The sequence below is a fragment of the Hermetia illucens genome, chromosome 6 (genome assembly GCF_905115235.1).
Source record: "Hermetia illucens chromosome 6, iHerIll2.2.curated.20191125, whole genome shotgun sequence".
Taxonomy (NCBI): Eukaryota; Metazoa; Arthropoda; class Insecta; order Diptera; family Stratiomyidae; genus Hermetia; species Hermetia illucens.
The window spans coordinates 85,679,072-85,698,481 of NC_051854.1; the positions used below are offsets into that span (position 1 = coordinate 85,679,072).

General features: G+C 45.1%; 1 protein-coding gene across 4 annotated transcripts in view; it reads left to right on the forward strand.

Annotated features, from left to right (window-relative positions):
* LOC119658881 overlaps positions 1 to 19,410 on the forward strand; it is a 228,289-nt gene that overhangs the window by 167,612 nt on the left and 41,267 nt on the right. For all 4 annotated transcript variants that reach the window (XM_038066654.1, XM_038066653.1, XM_038066656.1 and 1 more), the window contains 3 exons: positions 2,807 to 2,994; positions 16,093 to 16,209; positions 16,310 to 16,490. In XM_038066654.1, the coding sequence (XP_037922582.1) occupies positions 2,819 to 2,994; positions 16,093 to 16,209; positions 16,310 to 16,490 (474 nt within the window). In that variant the 5' untranslated portion in view covers positions 2,807 to 2,818. The remainder of the gene's footprint in view (positions 1 to 2,806; positions 2,995 to 16,092; positions 16,210 to 16,309; positions 16,491 to 19,410) is intronic.

Consider the following 19,410-nt stretch of genomic DNA (forward strand, 5'->3'; position numbering starts at 1 on the left):
GAACAGGCGCAAAGCAGACTTGGCATATTGATGTAAGCGGATGGATGACTGCTCACGGTTTCAACCTTGCGCTGGAAAAAACCGAAGTAGTCATCCTGACCAGAAGGAGAATCCCGACCTTGCGTCCCATATCGATCGGCGAGTTGACTATAGAGTCAAAACCAGTGATTAAATACCTTGGTTTAATGCTCGACTCGAAGATGAGCTTCTTCGAGCAAATCAAAGCAGCCGCGGACAGGGCTGCAGCAGGAGTCGCGGCCTTGAGTCGGCTAATAGCGAATGTCGGGGGCCCTATATCAACTAGGAGACGTCTCCTCATGGGAGCAACGCAGTCCGTCCTTCTCTATGGTGCGGAGGTGTGGGCTGATGCCCTTGACAAGGAGGTGCATCGTAAACGCCTTGGTCAAGTGCAGAGGCGGGAAGCTTTGCGAGTGGTGTCTGCTTATCGCACCGTCTCCGAATCGGCTGTGATGGTGATTGCGGGAGTGATCCCCGTTGCCGCAAAGCGCAAAGCTATCTATCGCCGTAAGGGCGAAAACTTAAGAGAATTGGTTGCCCGTGAAGAACGTCAACGCACCCTTAACGAGTGGCAACTTTCTTGGCAAAATGAGCCAATGGGCAAGTGGACTGCGCGGCTCATCGACAAATTAGACCCATGGTTGAACAGAAAGCACGGTGAGATTGATTACTTCCTTACCCAACTTTTAAGTGGGCATGGAGGTTTTCAGTCTTGCCTGCACAGGGTTGGGAAGGCGCGATCTCCTGATTGTGTGTTCTGCAATAGAGTGGCGGATGACACTGAACACACCTTTTTCTCTTGCGAGAGGTGGGACTGCCTCCGCCAGCAGCTTTATGCAGACACAGGGGAGCTCTCTCCAGACAACATTGTCAGAGAGATGCTGAAGAGCTCTGGCAGCTGGAATCGTATTGCGCATTATGTTCGGGTCTTCTTACTACGAAGAAGATTGAACTCGACCGGCAGAGGGATCGGACGGTTCCCTGAACTAACAACTCCCTTCCTCCCCTCCCTTCCCGTGGGTGAAAGGAATTCCCTGACTTAAAGGCTCCCAAAGCCGGGAGAGCGGGAGGGCTAGCCCGAAGTAATGTGTCAAACGGTTCCAGGCTAGTTCTCTGATGACAGGGAGGTGTTTAGTTGGTAGTCCGCCAGCGTGCTATGGCGGGAGTCCAACACGTAACGCATTCACCCTTACATTCCATCACAACCAAATCCTTACTCATTTTGACCGCCGCAGCTTTACCTAGTGATACTTCAATTCCCTTCCGTAGGTCTTCGGCTCCGTCGTCACCAGCTTTAAATTCGAACAGCAAGTCGCCTTTCTGTGTTCATCTTATCCGCGTGACATTTGCACTTAGATTAGTCAAGAAGGTCACCGCATCCGGCCTGGCTCTTTTTTGCAGCTTCTTCTTAGGTCCTACCTTCCTCCAAGTATCTTCGGGGCTGTTAGTGGGTTTCCGCATGACCAGATAAGCTTCGGTTGTTCCTAGGTTGCGCCGGCATCTGTTTTTTTTTTTCCTTCTCGCTTTTCGCTGGGGAGATTGCGCTTCTTCATTTGAGTCTCATTGCCGTTTGGTCCGAACTTCCGAGATATCCTTTTCACTTTGGAAGAGTTCTTTGCCAAAGAGCTTTTTGAGAAGAGATGTCTTTTGCGTGGTTTGGGTAGCTACGGTAACCACCGCTTTTTGTTGGTTTATCGACACTGTTCCTTCTGCACGCGCTTTCACGTCTTCTTTGCACTTGAAGTATGTTGCCCTGATAGTACGCACCTGATCCTTAATCATGTGGTGTAGGTTATTACGTTGGTTAACGTACTCCATTAGGTTATTGATCATACATCCTAGCCTCGTGAATGCGTCACCCTTGGCTTCAGCAGTAACTACACTGCTGCTACTCTTATGGCCCAACATGCATTTTTCCGCCGAATTCGCTGGCGGTGATCGCACTAATTTAGCGCTCCGCACTCGCGCTATAAGATAACAATGGCGACTCCCCACTGGCCACTTTGTTAGTGGGAAGCCCGCCAGAATCCTCTGTAACAACGGAGGTTATAATATTGAGCATGATCCCACCAAGTTTGATGGAAGTCTTTATAAAAGAAATACACAAAACCTTTCATACCGAAGCGTCCAGCTTCCGATTTCCCCACTTGTTTGACAGTAAAATCGGTAGCTGCACCACTACTTATCAGGTTCGAGCGGAAGTAGACATTGTACGTGCAGCGCAGCAGAATCAAGCGATTTTCAAAATTGGCACTCGCTAAGTCTTCCAGGCTTTTGTCAACAGAAACAAAATGCTCATTCAAATTTTGCAGAATTAATTTTTGTTTGATGTATCCACATTTCAGCGAATAAACCAAAACATTGTCAGTGGAAGCTCAGCCAGAAGCTATTAAAAATGACACCGCGCTCTAGGGGAAATTAATTCCTCCAATTTAAGCAAGACAATGAAGTAGTCATTGAGGAAAGCGGCACTCAGTGAAGTCAAGGCTAATGGCGTGCTTCATAAACAACACTCTCGCCTTATGTACAAGCATGTGAGCTATTTAATTGACACAATAATAGCGAGAAGATTATTCAACACTAATTGAACGAGGGCTGTATAAAAAGTGATTGTTCAGTTAGTGTAAACATTGGAATCACAATGGTCTTATAAGCGAATGTTATAGGCGCAGTGCTATAAACAGCTCTGTGTTCACACAGGATCAAAACTACTAACATCTAATGCACCACTTTCACTTTCACGGAATCCAATTAACCTGATCTGACTTCAAATCCACTTTCTTTTCAGTTCGTTACGTAAATGATGCTCCTACCATCAGGGCATACTGCAGGAAATGACTCGTCGCCTGTAGGATTGGGTCCTGAAGGAGGACCGAATTGCTGGGATCTTAGCCGGCATCTTGATGTTCTACAGGATACGCTTAAAGATGGCTGGACAGTTCATACAGGGAAAGATGGGCGATTATACTACTGCAAGTAAGTATTTGAAAGCAATCCCTGAATTGTTCCTTCGAAATATCCTTCTTAACTTAAATTGATTCCTTAAATTTTCAACAAAATATAAGACATTGCACTCAACGACAAATTCGATCGATGGAAGATGTAGCTATTGAGGAAAGCTCTGTGCCCCACAATTAATCACCAAAATGGGACTCTCACCCACCAAAACCACCGCCATATTTTCTTTTTCCTTCCACGCGAAACCGTGACAAAGGATTACTTTGCGGGAAGGAAAGCATTTTAACCGACCAAACCCCCCGGTCATTGCGCCTTCCTTGCAGGTTCCGATTTTTCAATCACTTGAACCCTTTTGATTCCGGAGTTCATTGCACACCAATTTCCCTCTGACTTCAGCATTTCCCCGAAGATGTTCAGAACGCTGATTTTCCGGAAGCTTTTTCTGTTAACATTTCCGTTCAGATCTTTTAGGTTTCGCCGACTTTCGCACTTTGGCCATGTGTTTTCCCCCTACTGAACCTTTAATTCTGCGGAATTGTCTGCGTTCCTCCCTTTCGTTTAGGGGACGGTTGATTCCGTAGGTCCTCTCCTTTTCCCGCACTCTCTTATTTGATCTTAATTCGGTAGTACTACGGTTATGCGTCACATGAGTTGTCTATGACACTGTTGGGATTGCAAGTTTTGGCTTCTCCTTGGAATTTCTTTCATCCCCCTGTGATCTATTATACAGAAGTCTGATAGCCCTTCCCATATTCTTTATGGCTTTGTGTATGTTCTGCTTGCCCTTGATAAATTCGGACGGCCCAAAAATGTTTGCCCCGAGCTGGGTGAAAAGTAGTTTCTCCAGATCAGGGCCTTGTTCTTTATGAGCCCCGACGGGATTACTCCTTTTATACGCTCCTTTACCTTCGACTTGTATAGAATTTTCCGGCACTCTTTCCTCTTACAGTCTTTGGCATTGGCGGTGATCTCAGAGTTGACGAGCTCTTCTTGAATGAGTCCTTTTCCTGCTCCTGAGCACCTACTGCCATCCTCCTGCTCCCCTTGAACAGACGTTTCAGTTTCCTAGTCAGGCGATCTGCTTTCAACTCACCTTTCTTTGGTTTTATTTCTGTTGTCTTCGGTAAGATGGTACTACGCCTGAACACTTCTTTCTCCGAATCTAAAATACTTGTAGCATTAGATACCACGGTGGCCAAGTTATTCACCATCGAGGCACTGTGGTGGCGGGATATCGACGACCGGGGACCCGTTTGCTCACTCTCAAAAGCCGCCGATGCTGGAGTTTCAAGCCCGTCAGTTTGCTCCTACTCTCATCTTCATAGGCCTCTCCAGTTCTTCGAGCTGTTTATGGCTCATCGAACTTCCTTTTCGGTAACATCCGCAAAGTTCATGTCAAGCGTATTGACATGGCGGGTGCCTTCTGCGGTGATCCACTCTGCATGCTCAGCATGCTGGGCGGGTAACCCACAAAGTCCACCCCAATACTCTTTCGCTTCCGTCACCGAAAACTGTACTGTCTGGACACTCTGTTGAGATTTATTGAGAGATCTGAAAAGGCTCCGCTGGTTTCTCGCGTATGTTGTATTCTGGACCCGTCTGGAATGACTTTCGTCATGCCGTCGCAATCGATTGCATATGACAGAAAGTTTCTGTTTTAGTGTGTCCAGAATTTCAACTACGAGCGTCTAATTGGGGATGGCATAGTTTCTGTAGACTCTCTTCACTTTGCTTCTCACCCGTCTGCTGGCATTGCCAGTGCTGATCTGAATCAGTCTAGCAATGTCTTGCCTTAGTGAGTCCCGCCGACGTTCCAGATGAATTTTTCATAGTGGATCACTTTGGTCACTCAAACCAATAACACGAAAGCGAATCTTCTGACCGTGCAATCTGATAGCCGCAACTGCACCACAATACACATATCAGTACACAGCCGAGATGCAATCTCATTATTAATTTACGGTAGAATTTTCGGAGTTGTTGGAGATGCATAGGGCCTGGGAATACCTGGTCTATGCAGAAGATCCCTATCCGAGAATTCTATACACGCTCATTGGAACTCGTCCTGAACCTCAGCTGGACGGTGGAGAAGAGTGCTTCGGCGAATACTGAAACTGTTGCCTGCAGTGCGGCGTGGTGTTGTTGATGCCGGCGCCTCTGTCCCTATCGACTCTCGGTCACCAGTTTCCCCGATGACTTCAAGTCGATTAATGCTCCTGGTGGTCGTGGCGCCTAGACGTTGAACCGCCCAGGACGGCGGTTTCGACGCCGTGCTGTCCATTACGGGAGCCTGATCCAGTCACCAAGTCAGACGACTCCCGCGGTTATCCGCACCGCACCTTAGATTCCTTCTTCTTCTCATAGATGGATTTTCATTTTATACCTGACTGCCAGGTGTGGAGATAGCTTCCCCAGTGAGTAACCTGCAAGATTGCAAAGTTCCTGCACTTTCCTCACCTACCCCCTGAGACGATGCGGTGGCGTACAGCCATTCAGAGTGAAGCTATCCATCCCTTCTCGTTTCACAACCGGGCTTGGGACCGGCTACGGCGGAGTTATATAGTATTACTAACTTTATTTGTAAGGATATGGGTATGGAAGGTATTTCGGAGCCATATAGTGGCAGCCTCTTGATTTTTTTCAGATTTTTCGGTTGAGTAGTTTCTGAGAATGGGCCCGTTAAAGAAATTATAACTTTCAACCCCCCGCACTGCCCTGTATGCGCACTTATGCGTGAGCGTTCACCTTTTCACCAAATTTGGTGTCAATCGCTATAACCGTCTCCGAGAAAAATGTGTGTGACGGACAGGCAAACTGACAATAAATCGATTTTAATAAGGTTTTGCTTTACACAAAACCTTAAAAAGAATCGAAATGACAAATTCCAAACTGGTCTATTTTATAGAACAGCACTCAGGCAGTAACAAAACCATCAATTTTATACCCTTTTCTACGTTCCTTACAGAATTATGCTTTGTATTGGAAATAAAAGAGAAACACACCAGACGAACTCCCCAGGTCATCAGGCTGGCTTCCTAAGTGCGAAAAATTACATACGAAAAAAAACACAAGCATTCCCCGACATACCATTAAAGAGCATTAATTTCACGCGTCTGTCCTCTGGGAAAGTTAATTCTGTAAAGAATATCTAAGCATCTCATCTATCTACGAGTACACATCCCTTTGAAAGGAACTAGAATAGCACTTTTCACCTGTAGTCTGGCAAAAAGGAAGATTCTACTTTCCTCTAAAAACAACTAACAGAAAAAGTTTCCTCCATGTGCCTCCGGGTACACCATGTTCCATGGAATCCCAAGCTTCACATAAAAGAACCAACAAAAAAAAGTAAAATAAAATCCAAAAGATTTTCCCAGAAACAATTCGAGTGGATTTTCCTTGGGTTCGTAACACAACCATCAACTAACGACGTCTAATCTCTCGGCTCTCCTTATGCAGTTTTCATGTTCTCCCTGATTATCTGCAGGTGAAGTCTGCCAAGGTTGTTGTACAATGCATATATGGACGTACATACCTCCACACATCCTTATGCCCAGCCAACATATTATACATTTTCGCCCACCATGTGAACCAGCTATGATCCTAGCCACCCCTTTCTGAGTTGTCTTTCTATTCCGAAGTTTAAAAGTTTTCTGCTCGGCAAAGTGTAAAATTTAATCAGCCCCTTCAGTCATTTTTCGTTGGTAGTCTGCTCTGGTTCTATGTATGTGTAAGCTGCTTCTGCTGAATGTATAAAAGACATCAGGAAACACTGGATATTCTGTTTCGTAGCTTTAAGATAAATCCACTGTCGAAGGAGCAACAAATAAAGTGTCTGTTAGCTCAGATATAATATCGTCGTTTTGAGGGCTGAAAAAGTCAAAGAATGGAGAAAAACGAGCTATTTATACGTTTCTTTTGCATTGCTAAAGGACATACCATTTCGGGTCGCTGGCCGCGTCTAATAAATAATTGCTCAGCTACAATGATTTATGTTTATGAAGTTTTTGAAGAGGGTAAATTAATAGGGCTGGCAGTAATTTGAATACAGTCCCAAGTTTTTCGTGTGGTTAGACGATATGTACGGCTCCGTTTCACTGAAAATTGGATTTTATGGTTAGGATACGAGTATATTAATGAGTGTCTATCATCGCCACAAAATTTATGTGCAGAAGATAATTTCAACTTGGGAAAGTTTTCGGAGGAATTTCAGTAAAATTTGTAGAGTCATCATCACATGTAATAGGGGACTACTGCGCTGGCTCAGCAACACCAAGCCATCTGTATCTCCGAAACCTAGCTGGACGATGCCATATCAAACTCTGAACTCTCCGAAGGGTACTCTACTTTCCGCTGTGACAGGGATCGGGATGCATCCACCGGCGGTGGGGTCCTAATTGCAATAAAAGATACACTCCCTGTCGAACTCGTCTTCTGGCTTTCTTTTTGACTGTGTTGCTCTTCGTGTCTCCCCAGCCAACTTCCTCCCGTTCATTGTTTCTTGTGTATATGCCCCCTATGCTTGTGCTTCTCATCAGTATGAAGAATTGTTTAACAGTTTGTTAGAACTCCTTACTGTCAGATTTCCTTCCCTCCCTTTCTTCCTTTGCGGAGATTTTAACCCCCCCCCCCCTCCCTATGCTCCATTGGCCTAATAATCCTAGCCTCCCAATTCCTTCCAACAACCTCTCCCATTCTTCCCTTCTATTTCCTTCCTTTATGAACACTTGCTCTGCCCTGAATTTCAATACCACCAAAAACTCCTTGGGCCGCACTCTCGATCTCTTCCTTTCGAACCTCCCCGAACGTCACCTCTCTTTATTTCCTTGCACAGTCCCGTATGTCAAAACTGCCGCTCACCACCCCGCGGCTGAATTTGGAGCGGAACTCCCTCGTTCAAAATTCAATACCAAGCGTAAAGCTAGCCAATTTTGACCGTCTGAACCCAGCTTTAGGGTCTTTCAACTGGGTACATATATTAAGCAACTCATCGTGTGTTCAAGCTCTAAACACCTTTTACAATATTCTGTCCGATCTCCTCTCCTGTTATGTCCCTTCTTTCCCTCCCTGCCTACCTTCGTGCCCAACTTGGTTCACAATGGAAATTCTTATTAACATTCGCCTGAAGCATAACTGCGGAAGAAATTTCGGGCTTCTAAGAATGACGCCAACTTTGCTCACTTCAAGGCTATCCGCTCTACTTTGAAGTCAATGGTTAGAAAAGCGCGTAAAAGGTACTTTGAGCGTCGCAGCCGCCCTGGTAACTTAAAACCCGTTTGGTCTCATGCTCGCAATTCTCGTACTCCTGCTCAATCTCTCCCTTCTTCTATCTTTGCTGACTCTACTGCCAACTCTCCACAACACTCCTGAGACCTTCTCTGCACCTACTTCACTTCAGTGTTTTCTTCCTCGAGTCCTCCACTGCTCCGAATCTCTGGCCATTCCTCTCCTTACGCCTTCCTTAGTTGAGTTACTCATTGGGAATCTTGACCCCAATGTTAGCCCCTGGCTCCGATGCGCTCCCTAACCTCTTCTTCCTGAACTGTAGAAAACACGTTTCCCTCTCCTTGAGTATAATCTACAACAAAGTCTAGAAGAATGCTACTTTCCCGACCTCTGGAAAGAGACCCTTATCATCTCTATCGTCAAGAGCGGAGACCCTTCTCTTGCTGTGAACTACCGCCCCATTTCTCTTCTCTCCTCTTGTTCCGAAATCCTGGAAAGATACGTCAACGAATGGTTGACCGCGCACTCCCGTCACCTCATTGTCAAAGAGCAGCATGATTTCGTGAAACATAGATCTATAGCTTCAAACTTTCTGGTCTTTACCAACTTTGCTGCTAAATGCTTTAATTCACGATAGGAGGTACATGTTATTTATACCGATTTTTCCAAAGCCTTTGATACCGTTGACCATAACATTTTCCTTTCTAAACTTTCATTACTAGACTTCCCTCCCTCAGTCATCCCCTGGCTTTCCTCCTATCTCTCATACCGTTCCTGCAAGGCTTCTTTTCATGGTTACTCATCTCGTTCCTTCTCTCCTTCCCCTGGTGTGCTCCATGGCTCTATTCTTGGCTCGCTATCCTTCCTGTTTTTTTATCAATGACCTCGCCTCCATCCTCACCTGCTCGTCGTGCTTTACGCAGACGACCTTAAATTTTTTGCCCCTGTCTCGTCTCCTCTGGACTGTGCTCTCTTACAGTCCAACCTTGATAATTTAGTCCGTTGGTGTCAGGTCAACAAGCTAACACTGAATGCCAACAAATACCACTGGATGTGCTACTCACTTAAACGCTTCCCAACATCCTTTTGCTATTCTCTCAGTGGAAAACCCCTTTCACTACTGACCTCCTTCAAAGACCTGGGTGTCATATTCGATGATAAACTTCGTTTCAGTTCCCACTTGGTTGACATCTTCAATAGAGCTTCCAAAATGTCTGGTTTTATCTTACGTTCCTCCTCCGACTTTACCTCAATTCAGCCCTCCTTAACACTCTTCTATTCCCTTCTGAGAAACATCCTTGAATATTGCTGTGTAGTTTGGTCCTCCTTCCGCATTCGTGATTGCCGCGCTCTTGAAGTTCTATAACGCAAATTCACCCGGACCTTCTTTTCCAAAAAGAACCTTCCACGAGTTGATTATCTGTCACGACTCCGCACCCTCAATCTCCCCTCCTTGCAGCAACGCCGTATCTTCCTTGATATGTGTACTCTTTTCAAACTCTGCAATTGCTGATGGACTGCTTCGCCAACTCGGATATTAGTTTTCGTATTGCCTCGTCTCATAGCATACGTAATGCGGACATTTTTGATGTACCCTTCGCGGAGCTCGAGATTTACTTCCACTCTCCGATCCCGAGGCTATGCTGGTCCTACAACACCCTACAGCTTGGGTTTTTTGACTCTATTTCCTTCTCTAGTTTTAAACGTAAAATAAGCCATTCACTTGCTCCTCCCTCTGAGGACAATATATAATAAGGAATTTGTTTTCTGTGTATTGTCCTCATTAATTAAATAAATAAATAAATGCAATGGCATACTGTAGGTTGTAGAAAGAAGTGTTGTTTTATGGCCCAAAACTGCAGCATAAAGGATCGTAACTGGCATTCCGTGAAATATATGATGTCTTAAGTTGCAGTAAATTCACATAAAAACACAGCGTTGGCATACTTTATACAACTTTATTGATAACAGTGGGATCTTCACGAAACTACTCTATATCGTGACATACCATTATTAACTTTAACGTAAATCAGGATCCATACTCCCTTCTATTCCTTAAAATTGATCCTGACATCAGTGACAATAGCGCCCACATCTCCAATTACCGAGCCATCACCCACCGTCCCTAAGACCGTCGAATTTCAGGAACTCTATTTGTTATGTCCTAAACTAATCCCTTAAATCCAAACTAATTTAAACCCAACCCTCATCATCATCATCAACGGCGTAACAACCGGTGTCCGGCCTAGGCCTGCCTTAATGAGGGCAGATATCCCGGTTTTGCGCCGAGGTCACCAATTCGATATCCCTAAAAGCTGTCTGGTGTCCTGACCAACGCCATCGCTCCATCTCAGGCAGGGTTTGGGTCGTCTTCTTTTTCTACCATAGATATTGCCCCTATAGACTTTCCGGGCTGGATCATCCTCATCCATACAGATTAAGTGACCCTCCCACCATAACCTATGGAGCCGAATTTGGTTGGTTTTTTGTGCTGACATTGTCACCATATACTTTACCTTGCCTTCATTGATGTGCAGCCCAAGATCTCGCGACGATCGCTGCCTGTCGATCTGGATCCCATGATGTCGATATCGTCAGCATAGGCCAGTATATGGGTGGACTTAAAGAGGACCGTACCCGTTGCATTTACCTCAGCATCACAGATCACTTTCTCCAGGGCCAGGATAAAGAGGACACATGATAGGGCATACCCTTGTCTTAGACCGTTGTTGATGTTGAATGGTCTTTATTATTATTAGTTTTATTAGCTGCATCTAGGTTTTCTTGAACAGGCTCGAAGGTGATAGGGCATCTCGTTTTCAGTCTGATGCTCCTTTGCTGCAATAAAGACATTCTCTGCTCGGGTGGGAGTTCACTCGGCAGGGCAAACGCCACATGGAGAAAGCTGTTCTTATGAGGCCTAGAGTCATTTTAAGTAGAGTAACCGCTAAGGATTTCAGCTTGGATTCAAAATAATTACGGGCAAGCAGGGTCATGTAGCTGCATAATCAATAATTGGTCAGATGACGCTTCTGTAAATCCTTAAGCTTTGACTAGGTGAGTGCCCCAGCAGGTTTTTTTAACTTTACATGAAACCTCATCCCTGTGTTCCTCAAGAAGAAGAGAACTACTTATAGTCCCATCCAGGAATTTGATGGATCTCACATGCTCTAGACAGATATTATTAATTCACACGTTTAAAGGTCTGACGCGTGATTTTTTGAAGGAGATGATCTTTAATTTTGGAGGTGAAGCGGTAGTTTTAACTTCGCACACTTTCTTACGAATTTATGGGACTGCTGTCTGAGCTGTGGGCTCTGCGCTGTCACCAAGAAATCATCAGCGTATTGAAAGATATTGATGTCATTGGATACTAGAGCGAAGAGAGTGGGTGTATATGTTAAACAAGACAGGACTGAGGACACAATGTTGGGGATTGTCATGGTACACTTCGGTGGCTTTTGCTCCTAGGATCACTTTCCTGCGTGACAGACATCTGATTATTCAGATCCGAGTATTCAAAGGTGCTCTTCAGGGTGGTCCCATCTACTCTTTCATAAACGTTCTTCACATCACAGGGAACGACTTGCACATACCGACCCTTGCCTTTAGCAACGGGGATATATAGGATGCAATCATTAATGCAGGAAGCCGTGGATAGGTCCTTTTTATAAGCATAAGAGTTGAGCGGTAACAAGTGTCGACCCTCAAGGAAGGCCATCAGCCTGTCCTTAACTATGGAGTTTGCAATTTCTGCAAAAACACAGATTGACGAAATTTGTCCGAAATGATGAAGGTTATTGAAGTCTTTAGTCTTTTTTGGAATAGGGATGTCAGCCCATTCACTCGGCTGCCTGAGGTATAGTGAGAAATAATTTAGACAGTCGAGCAGAGCCGATTTGAATATGTGATCCGATCCACCTCAAAGCCGAACGGCTCTGTTGTGGTCGGAGATGAGATCTTGAAAGCTTGCCTCCGAGAGCTTTCCTCGAAGTTTACTACTTCAATACATTTAGATTGGGCATCCTTGAATCGTCCTTTGGTGACCCAGTTGGAGCAAACTCTGAACGCTTTCAAAGCAGCTCTTCTCGTTTAAAAAGGGGTTTTTCTCATTGACCAAAAACAATGCCTTGAGTGTGCAGCTTTGAGCCCTTGACGAGATTATCGCAAGAGGATTGAGAGGCAAACTTCTCAAGGAGAAATTGCAGGGCCCAAGTTTGTCAGTGTTTGATGCATTAAACAGAGTGATGTCCGGTGCCGAATTGTGAACAAAATAATTTGTTTGTTATTATCCTGAATCATAAAGGTAGAGTTGCCATTATTCAGGAAGCTAAAATCTGAAATACAGACGAGATCCAGCATGGTTCACCCTTTGGGTGAGGTATACGTGCCCCCATTGACCAGGGCCTTAATATTCCAGTCCCCGGCTATAATGACACGACACAGTTGAGGGAACTATACTGGTACTAAGGTGCCTATTGGGGGATACGAACCCATGCGCACAAAGGATTGCTTAAACCTCCAAACCGCCAAAAAGAACCTCCGAATCATAGTGGGAATTCTCACTGGTCACTGTCGGCTAAACTACCACCTAGGGAAGCTAGGGATACCTACGGACACTGCCTGCAGGTTCTGCGCAGAGTATGATGAAACCTCTATACGTGTCCTGGGGCAGTGTCCGGCACTTGTGCAAAGTAGGTCGAGGCATCTGGGAGAATACTTAATACCAGATGCAAAGTTGAAAGATCTGGAAGTAGGGAACATATTGAAGTTTCTGACGGTTATAGGCTTGCTTTAGATACTATGATCAATAGGTACACTATACCCAGTAAAAGGGGCAGAATAGTTCTTTAAGGACACAGTGCGACTTTCCCTTAACAGAATAATAATAATAATGATATTTGGGTTGTTATTCCGAAAGTAAAGAAGGTCTAGGAGAGCTAAACGAAAGGTGTCTGTAGGAAGGCGGGGAGAAGGGTACACTTAAGCTACGGTGAGATTAGGATGGTGATGTCAAAAGACATGAAGTCTAGGGCCACGCCCCGGACCCGTCGTGACGTTGAAATTACCTTCTTTAACACGGGACGGCTGCTCAAAACCGGGACACATAGAATCTCTAAGTTGATAATGTTCCACTTGGAGATAACGGAGAAAGAGACATACATACTGTTTTTCTATAGATTTGCGCTATACGACCCTTTGCCGGTGATCAACCTATTGAGCTTGTCCTGGGGGATTTAAATCTTGGGGGGTTTACTGATAGATAGCGCGTGACAGTATTCGTCGAGGGATTCTTCAGAATGTAGAACGAGAATGAGACGTTTTTAGCAGCTTCAACAGTTTTGTTGTGAATGGACGCAATTTGAAAAGGTTTTTAAAGCTCTTGCCATTTAACGCAAGAGTGATCGGTTACATTATGAAGTGGACTATGGCATAAAATACAGAAGGTTTGAGTGCATCTGCCATCACAATTTTCTTCAGATTCATATTTTAGGCATCTAGAGCGAGGCGACCCTCCGAATTTGCCGAAATAGCCTTGCCTAGCGCACTTAGTTCATTGACCAGGCAGAAGAAACATGGTAGTTCACTGTTAGGACACAATGCTTGAACACGTTTTCAAAGGAGAGATCATTAGGATGGAAGGAACCTTTAATAGAGAGAGAGAGAGAGAGAGAGAGAGAGAGAGTTCTGGGGCTTTTGTCTATGCAAGCGGGTGTCATAAGTGATTTTAATTGGTGAGGATGTCGGATGTCGATGTCGTATTCAGACGTAGAGAATGACATAGCTCGGATAATATCAAAGCGGTATAGCGTGGTTTGCGGGATGAAAGGTCTTAGGTCTTTTGATGAAATTTCAGGTCAACTCATTAGATTGTTGGCATCCTGGGCTGTACTGAAGATGACTTTGATACGTCCGCAACCGTTACGCTCAACTTTACTGATATTGGCAAGCTTAAGTTCTCCAATTGCCTTCATAAACTCCACCAGTGGTAGGGGGACGATCTTACCATCTTCCTTGTTCGATTGGTCACAGTAAGATGCCCTTGAAAAAGACGGATAATATTGAGTTGTTCCAGGTTGGGAAAATGGGTTGTTGATGACGATGGGGTGCAGTTGCATCCATTTCCATGGTTTCAGAGCAAGGGCCTTGAATTTGACCCGGCTGCGGAAGAGCACATATATGAAGCGAAGTGGACACATCCACCTGTTCATAGGACGCATGGCTAATAAGCTTACGCATCGCAAGGGTGACCAGCTAAGGCTCGGTCGGAGTCGTCTAAAGCATGCCCGTAGAAAAATGTATCAAACTAACTTCTTTTTCCTTTAGTTGGGGTTTCATTGAGACCCTAGAGGATCTGGAACTGGAGCTGTCCGGGGTTCCTTGCCGACCCCAGCGATGCTATGGCACCGACACTTCGAGAAAAAGAAAAGAACCGTTAACTGACGCCGTGCACAAATTTTGAAACTGCAGAATGGCAGATCTCTACGGCTGACGGGTTGAAAAACACGTGTCGTGGCCAATTAGAAACAATGCCCGAACTCCAGCATGGCTACCTCTCTTCTTCTGTGGGCAGCACTTTCCCGCTCGGTCCTGTCCTTTCAGTTTGTATGGCCTCTGCGATTCCTTCGGGAACCTCGGTAGTCTTTCCACCGGCTGTGTCTTCTGAAGTATTCTTCCTTAGTTTTCTCCTGTGCACGTGCACAGGTAGTGCTAGCCAAGTGGAAACTCGAAACTAGATGAACCTAGCGGAAAGGCGAAAACACTCTAATTATTTCAAGTAGATGTACCAACCCCTAGCCCTACTCTGACTCACTCTTAGAGAGTTTCCAGTGGCCACCAAGGGAAGGTCTACTGATAAAATTTTAGCCTAAAACACAGCCGTTCGGACTTTTGATAATTGCATGATGGCGTCTATAGGCGGACGAAATCACGTTTGGGGACCAGGCGAATCCAGCAAGAGTTCAGAGGACCTACATCTTCAACAAGTTATAACCTCAATTGACACTGAGTTTTTTTCGGGCTTTTCGCTTAACTTTACAATAATTCTCGCATAGTGAATTTGGTTCAATCTCGTGAACATATGCCTGCCTTCGGCCCCGTTCCTTCTGTACCATAAAATTCAGCTTATTTATGAACTTCTTGCGAAGCTCTCCGAGGAACTTTATGTATCAATCACTCCTTCTTTAGTTACTGCTACTCGTAATAGCTATGTCCATATTTAATGTTGGCTGATCCGAATTATGTGGGTGACACCAGGCACTAGGTTCTAATGGACCACCTCAATCTGTAACCACTGCATCACAGAAACGCATTACAACCTCTTGGCGTTCTGCAAAAGTTTAACAACATCCAGCTCGAGGACATCACCCTCCAGTGTCCATGTATCTTTATTTATGAGCATAGTTCTCATGAAAGGCATTGTGTTTTCTTCAAATGTATCAAACCGCACCGCAGAGCACTGCTGTGTCAGTAATTTGGAGCAAGTAGTTTGCTTATATTTACATAACTAATTCTGCATGAATAGGACCAGACGACCGCATTATTCCCGCGCTACTTCCTATTCTGAAGCAACCATCTCCGGAATTACAATTTTAATTAGAAATTTCCAGCTCTGTGTCCAGGACAAAAAACTACTCCATTTTGAAATGCTAATTCCCCATTTGCTCGGTGAATCGTCTTCCTTATCTGGCCCTGTACATCTCTGCCGGTTGTCCCTTCAGCTCTCCCCAAGGACCGGGGTCGTCCGAGCCTTGGAAGATGTAAGAAGATAAATTTGAACTCACTAGTCCAGACATGCCATAAATACAGAAATACAGAAATACAGAAATACATCTTATTTCCGTGCACATCTATTAGGCCTAATACTAAATCTATTTTTTCCTTCGTTTACAGTCACATAACACGGACTGCCGGCTGGCTACCGCCTGCGGAAAATTGGCCCCAAAACATTGAATTACCATACGGTTGGGAGAAGGCCGTCGATCCCAAAGGTCGGTCATATTTTATAAAGTAAGTATACGCCGCATCCTGCGGCCTATCCTCCTGTACATTTCGTTGGGCTAAGGTTGATTGATTATTCGATTTATTTTTTCGATATAATCCCAAATAGCCACCTTAATAAAACCACCACGTACGAGGCACCAGACTGGGTACGATGGGACGATACGCCCCCCGAGCCTCGGGTCGTCGTTCTTCAGCGCAGCCCCACTGTCGGATTTGGTTTCGTCGCGGGAAGTGAACGACCCGTAATCGTGAGATTTGTTACGGAAGGCGGCCCAAGCGTCAATAAGGTATTAAATTACAACAACTTTTAAATTTAGAATTCAATAATGTTACATTGCTTGCCAGCAGAAAAATTGATTGATGGCCTTCCGTCGATTTCTATCCGATTCGCGTGTGCACGGGCGAGTGTCGGTGAAACATGCAAATTATGCCTGGCATGAAGTGTCCAACGTCTCTCGGAGACATCATTGTATCTGGCCGGGATAAGGACGAATAGAAAGTTCTGGAGCATGTCATCTGCCTTCGGGCGGATTTATCCAAATTAGGTTGCAGGATTTCGGGCAGAGCATGAATTTTCCAATTTACGTGATTTTGATAATGGTCGGAAGGAATACCGGATTAGCCCATATTTTTGCAGAGTTTATTTGCGTAAAAATGTCCTCATTGGTCGGGTTTGGTTAGGGGACCCTTCAAGGTAGAGTCCTTAAAAATCTAAATTGATTGCCGAATAAAATGTCGTGTCTATTTGGGAAAGTATAACAATTGGGCCAGAAGGACAATATATAAGGAACTCAGCTCCCCATATTCCAGCTATCGTAGAAGTGTTGAGTAAGGACTTTAATGTATGAATAACCAGCATTTATATAAGACCCCGGAAAAGGAATCGAGTTTGTAGTAAAAACTCGGGCTACTTTTTATTGAACCACATCATGCGAACATTCGACCAAAACACACTCTTTTATTATTCTGTATACCAGGACTTGAAGTATTTTTGACATTGTTTAATTACAATTTTTTTGATTGGCGTTGTTTCGATAAGCTTCTACATGTCTCCTCTCCCGATATGGGGAAATCCGCAATACTACACCCCCCTCAGTTCCTATTCTTCCCGAACAAGGTCTATCTCCTGTTCAGCGCTGCTCTCATATTTTGCCAATCAATCTGAATGCACAACCTTCATTTTTGTCTCAGGTTTTCCGTGTAATTGAATTCGGCTTACGACATCATTTTTTTTTTTTTTTGGGTGGAGTAGGTGAATGCATTTACACACAGAGCGTTGGACGGTACGTCGTCGGACTACCAACGAAACACTGCCCCGTTGTCAAAGAGCTAGCCTGGAACCATTTGTTACATTACATCAATCTAGTCACCGTACTCTCCCACCTTCCGGCGACTTCAAATCAGGGAATTCCTTTCACTCACCGGAGGCGAGAGGAGGAAGGCAACTGTCAGTTCAAGGAATTCTCTACCATCTTGCTCCTCCACCTGCCATGTCCTCTTCCTCCTCGAGCTCTATCTTCCTTGCAACGAGAAGGACCCGAACGTAATGGGCAACACGGCTCCACCTGTCAGCGCTCCTCAGCATCTCTTCGAAAATGTTGTCTAGAGAGAGATCCCCAGTGTTTAAATAGAATTGCTGACGAATCCCTTCCCACCTTCCGCAAGAAAAAAAAATGTGATAGGCGTTGTCCACAACTCCATTGCTAAACACACAATCCGGAGATTGCGCCTTTCCGGGCAATCACCTCCCTTGTCTCTTTCCTCTTGCGCTTGTATATGGCTTGACGCTCCTTAGCAAACAGAGGCACAGTCATCGTAGTCAAGTCGGGACTAAGAGCAAATATACCAATTGAATCACTCGCTTCTGCCTATTAGCAACCGTTCGATTACCTGACAGGGGCGGCGGCATATGGTACAGGTCACCCCCGTCCTACCCGGGCCTTGTTAAATCGCAGTTAGAATATATGGCTGATATAACAGCGTTGCAGAAAATGGGTTGGACATGGACCGGTTTCCTGGAAAAGCGCCACTATACCATATACAGGGTGCGGCAGCACAACTTCCTTTTTTAAAATGCGCGCCACTCAGTTAGTTGATGTCATAGCGGAGCGCTAGTGGTCTCGTTCAAGAGGGGATACTGTAAAGTTTTGTCCCGACACGGTTCAGTCGCCATCATGCGTTGGAATAGTGAGGAGCGTGCCTTTGCCGTTGAGGTTTACTTTTCAAGCGTATGTTCGGTTAATGCAACACAGCGTGCATTTCGAAATCGCTTTAATTTAGCCCCGTTGACTCCCGTCCCAGACCGCAAATCAATTGTTACATGGGTCACTACATTCAGACAAACTGCAAGTGCGACAAAAGGAAGAACTGGAGTCCCTCGGCCCGTTAGATCTCCTGAGAACATTGAAGCAGTGAGAGCGTCAATGTTGCGATCGCCACGGCGTTCTGCGCGCAAACACGCATCTGCCCTTGGACTATCCGATCGTTCTGTGAGAAGAATTCTTCGTGATGATCTTCATTTTCATCCCTATAAGATGGCGATAGTGCAGGAACTTTCAGAACGTGACTTCAATTCTCGGATGAACGCGTGTGAGCTTCTTCTTGATGTCGTTCCCGAGGGTGCTATTGTTTTTTTTAGCGATGAAGCCCATTTTCATTTGTGTGGGTCGGTTAAGAAACAAAACATGCGCTACTGGGCTGACACCAACCCTCAAGAATTGCATCAAAAGCCTTTGCATTCACCCAAAGTCGCAGTGTGGTGTGCAATTTCGTCAGCTGGAATTATTGGTCCTTGGTTTTTTGAGGAAAATGAGGTTACAGTGACAGTGAATTTGAACCGGTATGTAAAAATGCTACAGAATTTTTTTTCCCACGGCTAGAAAATTTGGATTTGGGGGACACTTGGTTCCAACAAGACGGTGCAACAGCACACACTTCAAGAGCATTGATGGCTGCTTCGAGGGAACACTTTCCAGAGCGCCTTATCTCAATTAGAGGCAATTTGGAATGGCCGACACGCTCTCCCGATCTGTCCCCTTGTGATTTTTTTCTATGGGGTTTTTTGAAATCCCGTGTTTATGTGAATCGTCCAAGAACCCTACTAGATTTGAAGACCAACATCCACGAAGAAATTGCCAACATAACACCTGCTATGCTAACAAGAGTCATGACAAACGCCAGAAATCGGTTTACGCAATGTATGGAGAA